This window comes from Drosophila tropicalis, unplaced genomic scaffold, assembly GCF_018151085.1.
Source record: "Drosophila tropicalis isolate 14030-0801.00 unplaced genomic scaffold, ASM1815108v1 contig_158, whole genome shotgun sequence".
In the NCBI taxonomy this organism is placed as follows: domain Eukaryota; kingdom Metazoa; phylum Arthropoda; class Insecta; order Diptera; family Drosophilidae; genus Drosophila; species Drosophila tropicalis.
This window is the reverse complement of record NW_027172602.1, coordinates 7,494,102-7,516,265: the sequence shown is the minus strand read 5'-3', so window position 1 is coordinate 7,516,265 and position 22,164 is coordinate 7,494,102. Positions and strand designations below refer to the sequence as shown.

Genomic DNA, 22,164 nt, shown 5'->3' with positions numbered 1-22,164 from the left:
GTCCCAAGTCTTTTGAGAGAGAGTGGGGAAAATAATTGAAGTCCGCCTAGAAATTCCTCGAAAAACCAAAGGATTCATTTTCACTAGGTGATCCACTGAGGTATTCCTTTATGATTTGGATAGACATAGCCATAGATGAGCTATGATATTATGATCTAATATCAGTCCTGTGGAAATGGGCAAATTTGCTCCCTAAACTATGCAATAGGCAGCCTAAGAATTCCATTTTTGAAGTGGATGTAAAAATAGTCTTCGAAACAAAGTTATATGTTTGCAAATTCGTATTCGAAAAGTCGTAAGTTTGATGACGATTCTAAACATTGCATACTTCGAGGGGCACAGTTCCCCATTGCGCTGTATATCAAGGACGTGGCCATCTCCCTAGAGCGATAATTTGTATACATTTCTTTCTTATGAATTCATTCATTCAATTTCTCCATGAGAAAATCAAAGAGACAGATGAAGAGAAGAGAATCGAAGCATATTTCAGGACAATGGCCGATTAGGATACCAACTACTAACTAACCTAGTCTTGTGTAAATCAATATAGGAGAGAGATATAAATACATTTTTTGTGTAACTCTTTCAAGTCCTGGTAAATTGGTTTCTATCTTTTCTTTTATTATTCACTTGACATGATTTAATTGGTGATGAAATCGAACTTTGTGCACCTTTTTTTTTGGTTTACTTTGTTTCAATTTGTTGTTTGGTTTGTTGTTTTGTGGTCCAATTGCTAAGAAGAAAACTACAAAGGAAATCGCTAACTTGCATTTGCCGCCTCATAATATACACACACACGGACACTCACACACACATACTTGTATCTCATGTCTGCCAAGACTCTTGTCTTCGGAAAATGGATATGATGCGTGGCAGGTTAAGGTTGTTGTTGTTGTTTTGACAACAGGACAGAGAATGGGACAATGGGCAAAGACGAGTGACAAAGAGATAGAGAGAGAGAGATAGAGAGAGAGATAGAGAGGAAGAGGGCAAGAGAAAGGATGAGGTATATATTTAACAGGAAGAAACCAATAAAACCTAATGATATGAAAAAATGCAATTTTCTGAAGCTCAAACGCACACACACACACACACACAGGGAGAGAAAAGGACACAAGATGATATGGGGACAGTTTAAGCCCCATTTACACTTGGCTAACTGAATATAACATGAAATCATTTTCGATATGATATCGAAATTTGCCAAGTCCCAAGTGAAATTCAAATTCTTTTCGTTTTCTTTTGTAGTGTAAACGGGTCTTAAACGTTGATTTTCCGCTTCAAAAATCACAAACATCTGAGGAGACGACCACGGTGCGTCTACCTAAACACTCCATTGCCCCCCTCACCCCCCACACATACATACCCGCCCCACCTTCAATTGTCGTTGTCATATGTGAAGTTTGGCGCGTTTGTGGATTTTATATTACGCGAACTTGGCTTCAAAAGGAAACAACAAAGCCAAAAGAAAAAAGGAAAATGTAAGGCACGAATAAGAATATGCGAAATGAAAGACAACAGCAACAACAACATAAACATGGCACCCAACACTTGTTCTTGTCGTCCAAAGGGTTTTTGTTTTTTTTTTTGTTGTTTCAAATGGAAGGAGTACTGAAGATTGGTGGACGAACAGACGAATGGATGGACGGTTGGATGGATGAATGGAATGGAATGGAATGGATGGGTAAATGTTGGTTATAACACTGTGAAGATGACACGCCAAGGCAACGGCAACGACAACCGAGCCAGACCTCACGCATATGACAATGTATACGCGTATTACTGTTAAATGGGGGCGGGTGGGCAATGGCCACCAAGTCGCATGTAAGCAATTTTCCAAAGTACTTAGTCAGCATATTTTACCCCATTCTGGCCATCCCATCCATCCAGCTAGCTAGCCAGCCATCAACCCTTCCTTCCTTCCTTCCTTCTTCCTTTCGTCATTCATGCCTCACTCTGCCATTTCCATCTGAAACTCCATCTCCATCTTTCGGGGTGACCGTTCGCTCAGTTCGCCCACGCATGTTTCAGTTTAGATACCAAAAAGGGTAATGTTATGTCCTGTCACTGGCTACAGTCACCGATAAGCCAGGCCCAGACCCAGAGAGCACTTTTCGTTCTGTTTTTTTTTTCCCAGCGATACTCTTGCTTGAGTGGGTCATATAGTTCTTCCATATAAGAGGAACCTATTTGGTTTGTTAACATGTCCGAGAGTCTAGAGAGAGATCTAGAGTCTCTAGAGAACTTCCTTAGAAGATTAAGACTAACATTTTCTATATGGACATTCTTCTTTCAGTCTTTGGACCATAGAAACTTATTTTTCTTTCCTTTTTTCTCAAGCATAGTGTATACTTATTTCGGTTCGGCTTTGTCTTGAACTATTTTTGCAAAATATCGTTTCACATTCAGAATTTTCTTTCCTTTTTTTATTTAACACATATTAAGCCGCAAAAATATTGCGTCTTCTATTTTGTTCCTTGTTTTTGTGCTCAGTGGCTAAGATTACAGTAGCTCAATAGGGGTATATTAACTTGGTCAAAATGTACATACTTACATGGGTTTCGAACAGGGCAATCCATGTCCGTGTCCAAGCGATCCTTGTATCGAAATCTATTAAGCATTAGGACGAGTTTTGAGTTGATTGAAGTAAACGGTATCTTTTATTCGTTTATCCTTTTTGCATAAGTTCGGCTTTGGTTTTTTTTTTGTCTCGTGCGTTTTGGTGGTGGCCAGGGAAAACTGCGTCCCTGGTCTTGGTCTAATTCACTCGATAGCCATTCATTGGAAACTCTTGATTGATGCTCTCTCGTTGTCTGCAGTTTGTTGATAAGCGGGGGCATGACCCCCACCACACACTGAATTTTTACATCATACAGTTTTGTGGGTGACTGTGTGTGTGTGTGTGTGTGTGTGGGTGTGTGGGTGCGCGTGTTTTTCAATTTTTCATTTTACATATTTCACGGATTAGACGATTCGACTAGCAACGAGGGCAAATGTTGTGGCAGATATGGAAACTAGCATAATAAATATATTCATATGACCCAGAGACTTTTCCTTGTCCCCACCGCCCATCACCCCCCAATCCACCCTACATATTCTTATCTCATAACTTGAGAAAAAAAAGTGTTGGAAAGGGAATTTTAAGTACCAATTAAAGATTTTTTTTCATATTTTTTGGCTGAATCTTATATTTCTTTTTTTTTTTTTAACAATGAATTTTGGACCAAGTAACTATGACTAGAGAATTTTGAATAAATAATAATATGCCAAGATGTGGTGTGTGTGTGTGTGTGTGTGTCCTTAGAAATGATCTGGACTTTGGCGTTGTTTGCGTCTGGATTCATCTAATTCCTGTAGATATTTGGCAGCTAAGGTCAATATGGATGGCTCCTCGACGGTATTTCTTTCGTTTGGTAGATGATGTGGTTGTTGTTGTTGTTGTTGCTGTGGAGTGTTGGCTGTGGTTTGTTTGGTTGTTGTTGTTGTAGGTGGTGTTGGTGGTGGTGTTAATTGAGTTGATCTGTTTACGGGTTTTGTTGTAGTTTGCGACGACTTGGGCACTGTCAATGATTTGGTTAGCATTTTACGCAATTTCGTCTTGGGCTTGTCCGCCAGCACTGTATCTGTAGCGGCTCCGCTCTTTGCCCGCCGCTTCTTATGGCGTCGCAATCCGTGTACAGAGCTGGCCGAATGCGTTTTCCGGATCAGTTTATCATCATGACAATGCTGATTGAAGGCCGCATAGTTATCGGGATTATCACCGGATGGCCGATTGGCCATTGCCGGCTGACGGGCCAGCAGCTCCAAGACCTTGTCCTCGATTAGTTTGTTCAGATTGAGCGATTGCAGTTTTTGCTCCAACATCTCACTCACTGTGGCAGTTATGGTCGTATAGATTTCGTTCATTTGAGCCGATTTAACTTGGGCGGGGGATTCGGACTGATCGCGGGGGCGCAGCTTCTCCAGGACATCCTCGGTGATGAGAGCAAAGCGCAGCTTGGCCGGACTCGACATCGTTGCTGGTTGTTTCTTGCGTTTGCTGGGGAAACTAAAATTTTAATAAAACGATTTTGTGTTTTTTCTCTTTTTTTTTTTAATTTTTGCTTTTGCTGTTGTGTATGTGTGTCAACATCCCCGAAAGGCTCTGAGTTGAATAAAAAAACTCGGTCCGTTTGTGAAGTTGACGAGCGAGCAAAGGATTTTTCAAAGCCAACTTGCTAACTTGTCATTCTCTCGATTCGCTCGATTGTTCGAGGTGACATGTGACATTCCCTTCCCTAGCTGGCCATGTCCGGTCTCCGGAGCACAACACAACAAAAGCTCAATTAGTGACTTGGAGTGACAGACTCTTCAACTTGGAGGAACTTCTCTCGCTGTGACATTTCGGCTTATTGTTCCCAATGGTTCGCGATCTTTTGCTCGCACGCTCGCTTCAGGTCGTCGTCGTCGTTGTCGTCATCGTTCCTTTTGTCGGATCCTTAGCATACAGGACCTCAACCTCAACTCAACCCCAGAGGCCTGCAGATGTGATAAAACTGAACAGAACAAAAACAACAAAACCGAAAAAATGAAAAATGATAATTTCCATTACCTGAATGGCATTGCGTATGCGGGATTAACTCGATTTACGCGAAAGGAAAGGGTTAAACAACCCATTTTCAATCCCAATCCCAGGTAGAGAACCAAATGATTGCGCAAAAAAAAAACGACGGTTCGTTGTCCTCGTCGTCGACGCGTTTTACAAATTATATTTAAAAGCAAAAATTTAACCCCGGATCGATGCAAATGTGAAACGTCACGATTCAAGCCAAGTCGAGTATATGATGGTTGTCTGCCAGCGAGAAAGGATCGCCTCGGATCGCCCCGGATCGCATCTGATCGAACAATTATCACATACTTTGCCAAGGACCTTATCTTTGGCAATTCATCGACATTTCCTTTTTGGATTCGGTTTTTAGCTGTTGTTTTGTTCTTTTGCCTGTCGAAATCGTGGCCAACGATCAAGTCAAGTGGGCCTCCTAGTGGCAAAGTGTCATCAATTAGGATGTTTTGGATGTTGTTGTCCTTTTTGTCAATCCCTCTTCAGGGTGGTTAAGAGACTGGCTTATTAGACAGGCTTGGTTGGCGAATACATAATATGTTTTTACAGTTGGAGTAGACGCCAAGAACTAGTGCTCCTGAAGGCCTTTGTCTGGAAGACCGTGTGAAGTTCTCCTAGTTGATCTTCTTAAGAAACTAAAAAAAAAACGGAACTAGGTCAGCTATTTGGGTCCCTTTTTCAAGGGGAAATCAAAAATGTTCAATAAAATAATATTTGCATTATTTAATAAGGTGCTTTATTTAGATTTTTGTGATATTTCTTTCAGTGTAATTAAAGTAGATTCCAAAATTTTCGCTGGGCAAATAATTTGGACGAGAAATTCTAAAATTCAAAATGGCCACTTGAGGGTTGGGAAGGTGGCAGTCAATGGCAACAACAGCAGGCGGTGGCTATGTTTATAGTGGACAAAACACACACACACACAGACAAACACACAGACACAGTCACCAATACACACAAATGGCAAATATAAAAGTCAATCTGCTGAGAGGGGGTTGAATTCGCGAGGCAAGTTGCCTTTGCATTGACCCTTTTTATATGGAATGGGCTAATGTCCATGCCACCCGCTTAAGAACTGGACGTTCATTTTCCCTCTCTCACTGTCTCTCTCACTGTCGCTCTCTCTTTCACTCTCTGTCTCTCTCTCTGTCACTCTCTGGCTTGGTTGTTCTGGTGATGGACGGCCCATTGAAGTGGCTGCTGGAGCTGAAGTGGATTGAAATTGTACATATTTCACCTCAGTTTGGTTTTCGGTCTCGCTCTCGCTGTTGCTGTTGCTGTTGCTGTCACCCCTCTCAGCTATACGTTGTTCTGGCCAGGGCCATATTTTTTATTGCGATTGAATCGAATCCCGCAAAAGTCCACCCCTAATGGCTAGCTTTTGAGGGAAAGCTACAGGCGAAATGTATGTAACAAACGGACACAGTTAGTTTTGAAAAGGAGCGACCGACCGACCCACCAACCGACCAGTTGGCCATTACTTCAACCCTATGCTATATAGCCAGGAGTCAAGCTCGTTCCAACTTGGTTACGAGGCAAAGCAGCAGCAAAGGACCATTTATACAATTACATTTATAAATGTATTCACTTCGATATCAAATAGAACTACAACTACAAGAGTTAAAAGCGAGAAAGAGAGAGAGAGAGAGAGAAAGGAAGAGAGAGGGAGGTTGAGAGATAGAGAGAGAGGGAACCTTACCCCCAACAACAACAACAACAACCCCACCAACAGAAGCAGCAGCAGCAGACAATTGAATTCCTTGAATGGCCTTTGACAGAGTCTTAGCTATAACCCATTCCATTCCATCCCATCTCAGCCCATCCAGCCCACAATCCACAATCAATCCTTACCAAAGGCACCCGCTGAAATACCAAATTTTCCTTGTCTCTTTCAGTGTGTGTGTGTGTGTGTGTGTGTTCAAATAACTGTATAAATTGGCCATAATCAGCTTGTATAGTAACTATTTTAGGTAGGCCCAACTAAACACTTGGCTCCAATGAAAGAAATCGAATTGGATTTTATAACTGTCATTTCTAGTTAGTTTAAGCGAAACTTGACCCTCTTCTTCTTCTCGTTTCGTTGTCATCATTTGCACACCTTTAATTTCCAAACGCCAGCCCCCCAACCCCTTAGCCAACCTGACCCAACCTAACCCATTCCGATTGCCATTCTCTAACCCGTTTCGGGTCTGTGGGCAAATCCGAAAATTAGTTGCGTCCTTCAATAATACACGATGGACGACAGAGGACGGACGGACTTAAGCCCTGTGTTCAAGTGCCATCACAATGGCCAGATACGTGCGTGTATATCCTGGGTCCAAAAGCTTTATCCTTTTTGTGACTTGACGATGTTTTTATGATGCCCCGTGCTCAGGCTTGCCTTGTGCCATATTAAGACAAAAGGTTAAATTTAAATTTGAAATGTTGAGAAAGATGTTCGAGGGTTGCGGGCTGCGAATCAAGAAGAGACGTGGCGCTGGTGGTGGTGGTGGGTGGACAATGGCGCGGGGTAACAGGTTCCGAGCATCACGTTCACATGCATTGCAATCCTCCTGCCTCGTCCATCGTTCTTCATTCTCTCATTCGGTCGTCGCCTTGAAGTTTTTGCCCGGCTGAAGCATATTGTTGGCTCTGAATTGGATTGTTAGGTGTAAGGTGTAGCAGATGGTATGGATTTTGGACCAAACCGTGTGTGTGTGTGTGTGTGTGTGTCTGAGAGTGTGTTGAATTGGGGATTCACAGAGTGAGGCAGAAAGAATGAAAAAGAGAAAGAGAATGGTGCAAAGGGTTAGGCTAGCTCGTAACCCGACCATCTTTGTGGGTGGGCAAAAGAAAAGACGACCTAGAGAGACTCCAGAGGAGAGAAAGAGAGGGGAGGTAGACCTGGCAGACCGGGCAGACTGGCAGACTGGGACTTTGTCGTATGCTAATGGACATTCGAGATTTTGGTTTTGGTATTTTAAGCAGTTCAACTCTGTTCAGTTTCTGTTTCGCCTGGGCTTCAGGGAAAAGCTGATAAGTACGTTTTATGCCCTTAGAATGCTACGTGTTTGTGTTCGTATGAGTGTGTGTGCGTGTGGTGTGTGTGTCTGTGTGTGTGGGCTCCATGATACTCTTTCATTTTGTGATTGTGTGATGATGGATAGCATCGGGCATCGGGCATCGGGCATCGGGCATCGGCAAACGGGAAACGGGAATGGGGCAACGGGCAGCATAGACCTCCGTCCAGTTGCAGTTGTCCTTGTGCTATTGAGCGTAAGCTCCCTGCTCCTTGGGATCCTTGCGTTCTGTGCGCTCAAGTGTGTCAGGGCAAAAGGATTCGAACGATTTAGCATTTGAAATAAGTTTGCCCCATGTGTGTGTGTGTGTGTGCGGCTCTCTTACCTGATATGTGCCCATCTTCCATGGCCATTAGATTCATAAAATATGCATGTGGATAAACATAATTCCGGGGCATGGGAGTAAATACTTTTGTCAAGATTTGACCATGATTGAGTGTTTGTTTTTTTGTTCCTTCCATTTTTCCACTTTGGTTGTGGGAGAAGGTTTCTAGTTTCCGAGGTTAACTGTCCATTATTTATATGGTCGATTAGTTTGCATATATATTTCCCCAAATACAAACTCTTTCTTTTATTCACCATGTTTGTTTGTTTGTTTGTTTTCTGACCTTTTTGGCAAATCTTTGGGTGTAGGAGGTTTCCTTAAGATAACGATTTCATCAATTAACCAAAAGGTGTTAGAAAATAAACGATAGAAGAAACGACAGAGTAAATGAATTAGTGAGTGAATGATTGAAGCAGTGAATAACTCAAGATAGAAACGAATCAGTCAGTGATCGAGTGAAGAGTGAGACAAGAGACAAGTTTGATCAGAAATTTCTAATCAGATCTAACTAATCCAAACCCTGCTTATATGAACAAACAAGCAATTGCAATCATATGTGAGTCTCTTTGAGTCAGTTTGCTGATTAAAATGAACATAAATGAGCTCATTTCCCGATCATATATGACCTATTCGATCTTGTTGAGAAGATCATCTGGAAACCGATCAGATTTGGGGAATGGGGTATAAGCCGAAATTGAAATTAAAGTTTGCAACTTGTGAATTGGACAATGTATTCTTGAATAGTGAATTCATTTTCATTTTGTCTGCTGGACAGAAACTATATAAACAAAAAAACAGTTGCCCCAAACCGGAAGGGAAGTCGGCAATGTAGGCGTGGTCGCATAGTCATCAGTGGGAAGAGGGGGTGGTGGGGGTGCAGTGGAGAGGTATGCGGGTCGCCGCATGGACCAAGGCAAAAACAAATAAACATGCTGTCAACTGCCGTCTGACACCACACGTATAACTCCCAAGCAACCCACCAACCACCCACCCACCTAGAACACATTTGCATACGTGCGGCCAATGTCCCAAGGCACACACACACACACACACACCGAAAGAGACCCAAATGCGGACCCGTACCCAAACTCACACCCGGGCTAGCAACCGGAGCCCATAAGCGGCCTGCGTTAGAAAGTTTTTGGAAAGAACTTTCATTAAACAATGCGACGTCGACGAAGACGACGACGACGACCAACTCAACTCTGCACATTTGTGCCCGGCTTTGGCTTTGGCTTTGGCTCTGGCTGTGGCTGTGGCCCATTCCCCTTTACTATTCGCAAAAATGGACCCGAACCCATTCATCTCAGTTGGTGTATGAGTGCGTGATTGTTGGCTCCTTGTTTGTATGTCTGTTGTGTCTGAGTGTGTGTGTGTGTGCTGTCTGTTGTCAGTCCAAGGATAAAAAGTGGCGGAGTGAAGGAGGAGGATAAAGTGTGATGCGGTGCCGGGAACACCGATTCTTGGTTAGTTCACACAGAAAGCGCCATTCAGTCTGCAAAAAAAAAAAATACACAAAAAAAAGTGGAAGCTAAAAAAAAAAATGATTTTAATATAAGCTAATGGATATCACACAAACAGAGCACAGTCGATGCAAACACACACATACACAGAGAGACACATATGAGTGGCGTCTAACGCCAAACATTGCCTCCACTTCCACCCACACCCCCAGTCAACGACGCGTCGTCCTCCCCTCCATCCCGCATTATGATATGATATTTCAAATGCTTAATAACAACACTCAAAATATCAAGAAATGACACAGCACTTTTTATTTTCCACATATCCTGTGAATAAACATGAATACTTTCCGCATCTCTCGCATTGGCATTCATGTGTATTCGCTTTATTTGTTATTTGTTTTTGTTTTCTGTTCAAGCCAACTGACAATTTCTGCACAATTATTTTTTGTGGTTTTAGGTTCAAATAATGGAAACAATGATAATAATCAACATTTGCATAGAAAATATATTCAGGCTAGTAATTAAAGGATGAAAGAAAGCAAGGAAGAAGGAGGGAGGAAGGCCATCCTAAAGGGAGATCGGGAGGACTTGTCCAAATCAGAGAACCAACCAAAAGAAGAATACAAGTAATATTCTCAATATCAGAGAACTAAAGAGCCAAAAAGAGAGAATCGTAAGAATTCGTTTAACTGAATCCTTGGGGCAGAAGACCAGGATTCTAGGAATTCACGAGATATGCCATTGCACGAGGATAAAGTCAAATCAAATAAGAATTTTGGTCAAGATTTTAGTTCGATTTTGCAAACATTCCCTCCATATAAGCTTGTTGATTCTGGCCCCCCCACTGCCTTGATTCGGCACTGGAAGAGCCAAAGTTCTAATTAACAAGTATAGACTATTGATTATACTCGATTCCAATGTTCTAGTTTATAAAGTTTTTAAAATCAAAGAATTTCAGTTTTAATTATTTTTCATTTGAAAATTTAAAGACGCACTTGGTCACGCACAATGGCCATGTCCCATGTCCATAACGATGCCCCTTTCCATGCGCTATTCCATGACCATAGCCTGGGGTCTGTCCCGGTCCACTTCGTGTCCGATGTTGTCCAAACGGCATTGGGACATGCGCGCATTGCATTTACTCTCATATGTCTGTCCTTTTAACTGTCTGTTTCTCTGTCTGTCTGTGTGTTCGTGTGAGTGTATCCTTTTGCCTGGGTCCATCTATTCACATATGGGTCCTTGTTATTGTTGGTACTCAGGACTTTTGGTCCATTTAACATGTCTCATAATAATTGTGATTGGGGTTTATTTCGCATTCATTTGAATATGAATTAGCATCATTTCACATTTGCGATAGAGCCACAGAGAGCAGGAGAGAAAGAGAGAGAATGGGCAGAATGTGGAGCAAGTGGTCCAGAGATTTCCTTGTGGACAATAAAAACAGCAGAAGCTTCTTTTGGGTGGAGGGGTCAGCCAAACAAGGACAACAATGCCATAGAATTTTGCCAATTTGGCAATAACGGGGGAGAATGCTCATGTGATAGTATCTTTCATTGCAAACACACTCACACACTCACACACACACACATGCGCAGAGTCTTTGACTTTTCGGGTGGTTGTCACTCGTTAAGATATTAAAAACACTAAAAACTATGTCCATTTTTCCGTACAGTAACCATAAAAGATGTTGGCAGACAGACAAACAGACAGTCAGACAGAGATACAGACAGACAGCGAGTCGTAAGGGTATGGCAAATGGATTTTTGCCTAAATGAGTATTTGCTCTTATTAATTATGGCAAAATGGTCCTTGGGGGATCTTTGGATTCATGGATTCATGCACTCAAGGATTTCAGTTGAATGCCTGGACAACTGAGCCCAAATGAGTTAAAAGGGATTGCTAGACAATCGCACGTCACAAATCTCCTTAAAGGGTCATAACCTGATCGGACATCAAAACGGATAAGATAAGAATTGACTATTGACTCTAGGGTCAAGGAAAGGATCGGACTCACTACTCTTATTTTGGATAGTAGTTGTAGTTAAAGGATATATAGATAGACTCTTGAACTCTCACATGAAACATTTTGGGCTATTGGCTATCAACTTGGATAATAAATATTCCCTTTATCTATCCTTATCCTTGTAATCTGCTGCTTATTTGCTCTTTTAAGGTTTGTCCATCTCTTTTCGCTTCAATTTGTTATGATTCTCAATTGGTTCTAGCATTGAAATTATGTTATGGCCACTGGAATTCTGAAGTTCATTAGCCAAACTTGGCTGATGAAAATAAAACTGATTAACTTTTTCAGCTGCTTTTTTAGGAGAGACCTCGATTTGATCGGAATATGTAGCTTTTCCAGGATATCAGTCCAATTTAAAGGAAGTCCTTGTTTTTCTTTTGGTTTTGCGTTTTTGTAAGTATCAAACTAATTGCTATAGGGTATAGCTAAAGTCCACCCCTTTTCGCCGATTTGTGCGTGTTTTTAATTATAGGACAGGCAATATATTTTTGCAACCTTAAAAATTGTCTTTTAGTGCAGATGCGATTTGGGTAAACCTTTTGACATGGTCATAAATTTAACATGAAATCGAAGCCGCAAGGCCGAAACTCTTCTCCAGGAGTTCTCCACTCCAGCCCCCATCCACCAGTCCTTCGTGGAAGTGGAAGTGAAAGGGAAACCCTTCAAACAAGACAATACTTGAAGTTATAACGGGGCCATTAATTTCCCAATTTACAGTCTATTCGCAAGCCGTTGCTGAAATTGTTTAAGGTTTTCCTTTCCATTCCTTTCCTTTCCTTTTTTTCTTCCTTGTTTTGGGCAACACTGATAAATATGGGTGCGATGGTTGTGTGTGTGTGTGGTGTGTGTGGGCCAATGGCCATATGTCCATTTTGGAGAAGACGCAAAACCAACAGAAACATCAACTTGAAGAATTTTTAACGTGTGTGTGTGGTGTGTGAATGGGGTGGTAAATGCTGCCCAAGGGACTTGTATCTGGATACCAAAAAAGTTTTCCACAAAAAATAAATAAACGAAAGGCAAAAATGTAAAAATGTGAAATACAAAATCAAGATACGGCCAAGGCAACCCAACGGCGAGCGCTATCCCAAGCTCCAGGAACTTCAAGGACTCGAAGACTTTGCTAAAAGATCTACGGGGGAGCTGGGAGTGTATTTGTAAGCCCAAACAGCCGACCAGACCAGGCCAGAAGAGAACAGAAGAGAGCAGACCAGGATGAGTCGCCTGGCCAGCGGCTGGTAAAGGTACACACACACACTCACACACATACAAACGTTACCACCACATGGTTTTATTATATTGTGAATGTGATTACCTTAAGGATATGCAATAAGCACACACACACACACACAGAAGAGAAGATGGATATAAGAATGCGTGTATGTGGGGGCAGTCAGCAACAGCCACAGCAACATCCAAAAGAATGAAAAGCCACAAAGATGCACACACACACACACACACACACACACGCACATACGCAAACACAGATAGATATGTATGTAGGACTGCAGCAAAGGAGAGAATAAAAAACCAGAAGGAAATGTATCTCTCAGATACCGCACCCTATGAGGGCACGGCATGTGCATTTTCAATTAGTCGAAGACAGAATGCACACAGTTTCGAGGTGTGTTTGTAAAGTTTATAAGGACTTACATTCCCGCGGCTAAAGGAAACTTTTCTAACTCTACGAGTCCTTAAGCTGTCAGCAAATTGTAGTAATACATTGTCTTGGAATCGAGCATAGCTCTTTCAACATATCCTGCATGTCCTTGAGGAGTACAATCGTGGACAGTGACGAACTGAGTCAGAGAGGGTCCAAATATAAACTTTCGGGGTTCTAATGCAAATTGCAAAATCACTTGGCCAAAAACAAAGATAATGGTGTTGTCTAAAGCGGTGTCTTACTGTACTTAAGAGACATATTTGTCGCTTTCGATACATCTTGATGAATGTGAAACAAAATTTAAACGCAAAGAAGGATATAGAACAACGGAGATATAGTTTAGAGATAGAGACAGAGAGAGAGATAGAGAAAGATAGATGGATAGAAAACTTGGAACCGACCTCGCATTAGGATAAGGAAAATATGAAAATGCAAAATGCCAGCGACCACCTTGATGGAGATCCTTTGCTTAAACTTTTATATATTATTTTTTCTCTTTTCTCTTTGCTGCATCTGTTCTGTGTGTGCGTGTGTGTGTTTGTGTGTGTGTGACTAAAAGGGTAAAAACCAAAAATCGAGGATAAGAACGGATAATCTAATGTCGCAACTGAAGTAGGCAAAAGAACTGAATCGCATCGAGTTGCGTCGAGTCATCCAGTCACACACACATAGAGAGGCAGACAGACAGACAGACGCACAGTGGTAAGGCCTATAAATAACTGCAAATAAATCAAAATCTATCAATGCGAACAATTCGATATGTTACAATTGACTTCACCGATCAAAGCCGTTCCTCCTGAATTTCATCCTCTTTTCATACCTTTTGTATGGAGTGCGCGACCAGCAAAGTATCCTTTGTGTCAATATTATTAGCAGCAGCAGCACCACTAGCAGAGAGGCAGAGGACGAAAGGGTGACACGGACATACGAACAGCCACCACTCCTGCTCCCGCTTCTGCTCCTGCTCCTGCTTTTGGGTGAGTGTGCGAAATTTTACAGTAATTTAAAAAAAAGGGAAACGCAAGAGAAAGAGATATACACAGAGAGAGAGGGAGAGAGAGAGAGAAAAAGTTTTACCAATTTAATCAATATTACACACAACCCATTCAGGCAGCACACACACACACACCAGGCGTATCTGATAGATATCGATATTGATGCGCTCCTAATGGACAGCCAAGAGGCAAAAACAAAAACCCAGAGTCCTGCGTCCTGCGTCTGCATCTGAGTCTGAGTCTGAGCCGCGAGGCCGGCGCTCTAATTTTATTTATGATCTAATGTGTTGCCATTGACGAGAGGGAGAGAGCCAGAGGCAAGGGCATGGGGGAAGGGGGAATCCTGATAACGACGCGGTGTGAAAGGGCATGTTTCTGCGGATTGATATCCCGTTGTCCGTCTGACACACACACACACACACACATACCGAGCTCACACAGTTACTGGCGCAGTTTTTCGCATTTGTTCAAAAAAAAACTTTTCTTTTTAGTTTTTCCCTTTTTGTTTTTCATTTGCGAGGCGTTCACCGCAATCCAAACGTAACTCAATGGGCAGTAAATTAGAGAGAACAATTGGGTTGGAGTGGGGTGGGGTGAGCTGAATTAAACCTACATACAATGGTTGGTAAAGCAAACAGATAGCAAATATATTCGCATTACAGAGAATCCTTAATCAAAATACACACAATGGTCAGTTTCCTTTGCAAATCACTGGAAATTAAGTAGAAGTAACTAGAAGTAGATTAGGATTGGACTAGAGCAGTCCAAGGACTGTTATCTATGCATATTTCCACTAAACATGCATGTCCTTTAATCATGCTTACTCTTTCTACATAGATCCTTGCGAATCATTTATTTATATGTCTACCATCTGCCGATTTCGAAGAACAAATCATTATCTTAGTAAGTTTAAAGAATCTAAAAAGGACCCATAACTTTCATAGCCAATTCCATGGAATCGCTTATTAGTTAAAATACCTCAAAATTGTGCTCTCTTTAGGACCCAAGGCTTAAGGACTTAAAGTTAGTTAATGGGATCAGTTTTCTGTGTATGAGTATGTAAAGAGTTAGTAAATAACTAAACTAATAATATTCACAGATAAAAGCATACAATTTAGAATGAATTTTTCTATCATGAAAGAAAAACGAAAGTGGAAGAAGAATGTTTCAATAATCGAATGCTTCGTCTGCTTGTTGCCTACTTTCAGGAGCAAATATTCCCCCCTTTTCACAGCTCCCCAGATCCGGCACAAATCAAAATTCCCATTCAGATCGCATAATCCTTGTTGGAATCGTTTGAAATGATCCAAAAGTTAAGACCAATAATTTTCCTTAGCTGAAAGGACTTTAATGATCAATTGTTTTAAAAACAGAATACAATTTAATTTCTTATATAATTTACTAAATTTCATATTTAACTTTATAAGAAATCTAAAAAACATTGCCAAACATCGAAACGCAAAGAAAGTAAATGAAATGAAATGTGGCAAAAGGACGAAGGCTAAAGATGAGGAGGGTGGGGAGGGTGAAAAAAAAAACAAACAAACAAACAAATATATCGACAAAAAAACGAAAGAAACAACAAACACACACACACACACACGCACACTCACACAGGGAATGGGAGAAAAAAAATATTGAAAATAATAACAACTCAAAGGAAAACAACATTTGCAGACATTTTTCGGTTTTCGTTCTCTCCTTGGACCGGACAGGACACGCACATATGTATATGTATATGTATATATGTATGTTGCCTCCCAAGCCCATAACAAGGCTATAAACTGAAAAACACACCCCATTCCCCCCCTCCCCCCATCCCCCCCACTCCCTCACATCCCATACACACATCCATAGATCGAGTCGAGTGATACACATTCAGAGGCAAAAAAAGAAGAAGAAAACGGACTTTGGACCCACTTGGACGGTTTTTGTTGGTTTTCTTGGTGGGGTGGAAACGTAACGGAAAGGGACAGGACATAGGACGCAGGACACAGGCCAGAAGAGGGCAACACAGGACGCTGCAGGACCTTTTACATTTACATGTCTTAAAATTTTAAAAAGGGACACACACACACACACACACAAGGTGGGTGGGAATGGGGGGCGGCTTCTTGGGTGTAGTTTTGACAACGAGTTTTGTTTCGGTTAGTCTGTTTTCTGTTGTCTGTTGCCTGTTGTTTGTGGCCCCATTCTATATGCATGTGTTTTGTGGTCCTTTTGGTACCACGGTCCAAGGACTCTGCGGACCAGAAGCTAGGCAAACACTCCTTCTGCTCCTGCTCCATCTCCAGCAGCGCATTCGCTCTCTCACTTGGTTCCGTTTCATTAGTTGGACTCTTGTAACTCGCTTTACGTTTTACCTTTTCTGCCAATCTCTCGTGGGTATCCTTGGACACACACACACACACACGCACACTAGGAGACACACACACTCACATACACATGTGGGGCGGTCGTTGCTGTGGCTCCACCAAAATGCCGAATTGGATTTATACGTGTATAATAAAAGTACTTGACGGGAGGGCCAAAACACTAAATGACTATAAAAAGCACTTTGAAGAGGGTCAAATGGAGATAAATTTGTTTGTATGTGTGTGTACTCGCGTGTGTGTGTATAAGGGATATTTGCTTGTATCTAATGTGTTTTTATTCTTGAGCTCGTTTTCATCTTACATTTTTACGATTTCGTCGGTCACTTTTCGTTGTGGACGAGGGATCCAAATGTCCTACTCACCGAAAAAGGGATATGCATTTGCATGTGTGTGTGTGTGTGTGCGAAGGTGGAGAGGGTTTCTATTAGAAGCGTGGCAAGGGAAGGGTAAGGACTGTGTATTTTATGGCCAATGTTAAAGCTTTTTTGCGGCAACAAGAAATTTCTCTGTGTTTTTTTTTTCCATTTCGCCTTTTGATGTCGGTCGTCGTTCGTTTGACGGACGAACGAATGTGGCCTTCCACCTTTATCCTTTTCTTTCTTTCTTTTTCCTCTCTCTCTCTCTCTGTGTGTGTGTGTGTGTGTGTGGCGGACGTGTTTATTTAAATAGTCCTTGTCCATGTCCACCACGTGTCGTGTGTGTTTCTGTATACGATAATGGTCGTGGAGTGCATGGTGAGGGGGCGGGGCCACTAAACTTGGGGTATAAACGACTTGCCAATGCTCTTAGGAACGAGTTCCTCCTCGACTCGCATATAGATTGTTCCAATTGTCCAACTTACCCTACTCAGGTCTAGGCCTTATCAAATATGTTTTCAGCTCTGGCCTCCCCCCTTTCCCCCTCCCTTTGCCCGTTTGTTCTTCTGTTCGTAGAAAGGTGTGAGTCCGTAAACATAAATTTCCAGCTGAAATTTGATACTTTTTTTCTTTTTGCCGTTTTTCTTTTTTGGACTCAATGGACCTGTGCATCAATTTCTAATTGCAATCTGTCAATTATTGGTTCGCAAAAGTTTATGGGCTCAAAAAAAAAAACAAAGTGAGAATGAAGGTGAATGAATGAAGGCAGATTCCCCCGGCGGGAATACGGCAGACGTCAATTGGGCCCATCTGGCAAATGGACAGTGCGGTAAATTTGCAATTTTTATGCCTTTTTATGGCTTATAAAAAACCAATAACAACAACGATACGTTACGATCCAGCTCCGGCAACATGTCCGGCCACGTCTGTCTCCGTTGTGGGATGTGGAAATTTAATACCACCTCCGATGCCCCGCGGCCCGTGGCCCTTGCCCCTGGCCACATGCCGAAGCCAAAGGAAACGGGAATAGGGCGAAGAAAAGTTTTGACGGACAAACATGATTAATTTTACCCTTGATTTCATTTTGTGTGCACTTTTTTACATTGTCCTTGAATATGAAAGTAAAAGGGATATCAATCATTTGCATTTTCCTCTCGGGAAATGAAGGAAAATGCTTGGGAAGAAACACTGAAGCCGCCTAATTGGTGTCCTTGCCATTTAACCCCCCCGACTCTTGGGTGTTCTCGAGTCGTTTGTCGGTTTGACCATTGGTCTTCCTGGTCGAAAACTAGTTTCTTATCGAAAGGGGTTGATGATCTCGAGACGTACATCTTGGGCCGCAATGCCAGAGATCACCATTCCTTACGGTCCTGATCTTCAGAGCCGAGACGAGTTCAAATTGATTAACAAACTGCACTCGTTAAGGTTATAGAGGTCGATTGGCACTTTTAGCTTACACTTCTTGGATAAATCTTTTACTTTTGTTTTCATTTTCACTACCGATCGTCGATCGACTGTAGGGGCCCATGTAGTCGGTTCAAGGAATCCCAGCAACTGACATCGATCGGCAATCCGCTTCACATCTGCCATTTCATTTTGCTGCCTTTTGGCCAACAGTGTCGTCCCAGAATATTGATGACACGTGGCCCAAGCGAAAAGGTCATGGAATAGTTAACTCCCCGATCTGATCAGAATCCATTTGAACCAATCGTGTGGGCCTGTGATATCGTGTTAAGGGTGGCTAACGATCTTTATTTTCGCATCTAAACATCCCCCCGTAGCGAGTAGGTTCTTTCCATCAGCCAGAAAGAGATGACTATATGTACGCATGGGTATAGCAAAGGGAGACCAAATTCACTTGGGTAATATTAATTCAAATTCTACAGGATCCCCTATACGATTCATTGCAATGGGCATATCCACTTCCATAAGAAGTTTGCCATATAAGAGGGGAAATTGAGTCAGGGGAAATTGATTCAGGATTAGGATTTTAAAATCTTATATGTTATCCCCCTCTAACTGGAATTCCAGGGAGTTGTCCTGTAGTTGTTATCGACCACTACGATTCTTTAAGTTTTTATAGACTTAAATTACAACTATTACTTATCAACAATTACAACTTCGTCCCTTGATATCGTGACTTGGGCTTAAAATTAATAATACCAATAACTTTTTAACCATTGACATCTTTGTAAAGGCCTGCGGGTAGCTCAACAATTATCAAGGACTTTTTCTCTATTCTGGATAAATTTGAATGTCAAGTTAGTCAGTTTCGCGTACCTGATAGGAAGATTTTAGATTATCTAAACTCCTTATCCTCATATCTATATTCTTCTAGTAGAATCCTTTTCAAATACGTCCTATTTAGAAAACAGACATTGATCTAAGTTTATGAGAAAACCTTTGTTGTTTTCTAGATTGTTTATAATGTAGAAAAGCAAAGATTGACTCTTTCCTGCATTTGCATCTTTGGCATCATTATCATGTGTTAGTCCTGAATGTGGTTACAGCAAAATGTTGGCCATTGTATATTGAGGAAAAACTTGTCATATCAGACAGTAACAAGTAGTTAAAATGATTTTAAACTACAGATTAAGTAATTATTTATACTTATAAACATAAATAGGATAGAAATACATAAATGGAAAGCTAAATACGTACAACTAAGAAGTACAAGTACAAGTACATATGTAGTAAATTATGTTTTGGTGAGTGTTTCTATAGAAAAAACTATATTCCCGGTAATTGAAAAGGGTAATGCCGCCAGTTTTCTATATCCTTTTGAGATATCCTTGAGATTCAGCTAAAGAAAGGAATACTGATCTTCTGTTACATTATCTGTCTATGCGTCAATCTTATGTTGTACAAAGGTTCCAATTAGTAGTTAGACAGACAGACCTGACTGACGGAAACCCAAGAATGTAGAAGAATAGTTTGTGATCCTAGTCAAAAGCGTTGTCCTTTCAAATTATATTTGAAGAAAAGATAGAGATTCTTTCTTATGCACATTTTTAGGCCGAGAACTAAAAGTTTTTTCTATCTCTCTTGAAATTTGTTTCATCTTGGCAGTTGCCTCTACTGAAAATCCTGAATTGATCGTACTTGGCATTAGGATCCTTTATTTGAAAAGAAAACACAGTTTAGAATGCAATCAACAGAAGTATTCACTTAAAATACTTAGTTCTAAGTTAATATAGATAGATAATTAATAGAAAAAGTCATAAAAAAGGGTAAAAATAAATTAGATTAAACATTTTTAATAATTATGTTGCCTACTTTTTGGGGCTCTGTTTCTATTGCTTCTTTGAAAAATGATTTCCTGATATTGGCTTGAGACTGATGATGATGAGGATGATGATGAAAGTAAAAACTGGGTGGAAAAGTAGGTGGGGAGAGGGAGAAATGTTAAAAATGTTGTCTAGACCTAAAACAATGAATACTGAGAGTATCTGTTTGTGATTTGTTTAGAATACTTTTCATCCACAAGCAGGGAGGGAGAATGGCTGGCAAGCACAAGTCCCATGCCAATATGGATTCGTATTTAAATTAATTTACACCCAATAGACAAATACACAGACATTCTCACAAACACACACACACACACAGTCTGTATATACATATGTGGGCACACGTGAGAATAAGAGGAATTCGGGTGACAACGACAAGAACAACAATTAGAAGCCAAAGCAAAGCCCATGCGAACAAGAGCCCAGGACACATGCAAAATACAAAGGAATCAAGCATGGCCTCGGCACATGCACACACACACACGCACAAACACAGAGATACATTCGCCACATGGGAGAGTAAAAACAAAAGGTTAAATTCGCTTTCAAATGGTCAGGAATCTTTTAATGTGGCATGGTAGATAGAATTGTGTTGGCTGCCTGACTGTCTGATGGCGGACAAGCAGGCGCACTAGGTCCAGCATTTGTGAGAGTGGGTGACCAGCACACACACACACACAAACACATAGAGCGTTCTTGAAAGCAAAAAGGGTTATTGCTGGCGGCAAGTAAACACCACCGGACTTTTGGTTACTGCCGCCGGCCAAAAGTAAATCCACCCACCGACGCCATTACGAAACGTCTGCGTATTCTATTTATGTGTGTGTGTGTGTGTGTGTTGGTGTGCGCATTTAAATGGAAGTTGATGCTCATATTGTTCATCCCCAGCTAATTCAAACGACCACCCAACTGCCCATTTCTTCGTCTTTGGCTAATGGATAAACTTAATTTTCTTATTAATAGAATCTATCCAAGACATTTTCTCAATTTTTTAGGTTCGGTTATCGGAACTAGCATTAATATGGATTATAACAATCTAATGAGATTACTCAGGCGAGCTAAGAGCTGTCTCTTGAAGGATATTGAGGGACATTCTATAACTATTTCAATATATTTATAATTAATTTGATCACATGAAAAAGTCAGAATGAAACTCTTAATGAAACTTTTGATGAAACTCTTTATGTTATTAAATTATAAGTGCATTGTCAGAAGGTGCGCGAAATAATTCATCAACAACTATGTGAATGTTGGAAGTACTCGGCTCCCAAGTAACTCAATGAAATAATTTTTTCTGTGAATTGTTGGTAATTGTATTCAAATTATGAATCGAAAATGTTTTAATCTCAGCTTTCACCGTTTTCAAGCATTTCGCATGAACTCTTTGAAGACGCTGTAAATGAAGCAATTTCCCTTTTAATATAGCTACAAAAACATGTCCTGTTCTTCGTCAAACGGATTAGGATTGTATCCGGAAGACCCGTAGAACTAGGCAATAAACAAATCAACTAAATATAAGTAATAATAGCCGGATGGTTTAAGCTCTAGATAACTCAATCCATATATTTACATTTAAATAACTAGGTAGTTATTTAAATGTAAATATATGGATTGAGTTGGTAGGTACCAGAACATGAGTTCTTTTTAGACGTCTTGTGGTGACAGAGTCATCTAATAGACTTAATGCCAAAGTGTTTTCATGGTCATGTAGGCTATTGATATACATATCTACCTACTTGTATGAAATTTTACCTCGTCTATGACTGTGGATATTTGGAGATCTTTATGGATATCTGCGTTGGTCATACATATATCGGCAAGCGCCTCTTATTGATCTGAATGTCATGGACTGATATCTCTGCAGTATTTCTATGTTTGATTTGCTGGCTTAACTGAGATCGAGGTCCGAGTAACCAGTACATTTTCCTGGTCTTTTCTTTTAGCTGTTTTTGCTTCGCCCTGATATGCTGCTTCCAGGTAAGTCGTTGATCCCAAATACTTCACCGAATCGC

The 22,164-nt window shown here is 41.0% G+C and overlaps 1 protein-coding gene across 1 annotated transcript; it reads right to left on the bottom strand.

Moving 5' to 3' along the window:
• Positions 1-3,182: 3,182 nt before the first annotated feature.
• On the bottom strand, positions 3,183-4,158 carry LOC137586970 (uncharacterized). The gene has a single exon (XM_068303184.1). The coding sequence runs from the start codon at positions 4,012-4,014 to the stop codon at positions 3,301-3,303; it is 714 nt and encodes a 237-aa protein (XP_068159285.1). The 5' UTR covers positions 4,015-4,158; the 3' UTR covers positions 3,183-3,300.
• Positions 4,159-22,164: the final 18,006 nt, after the last annotated feature.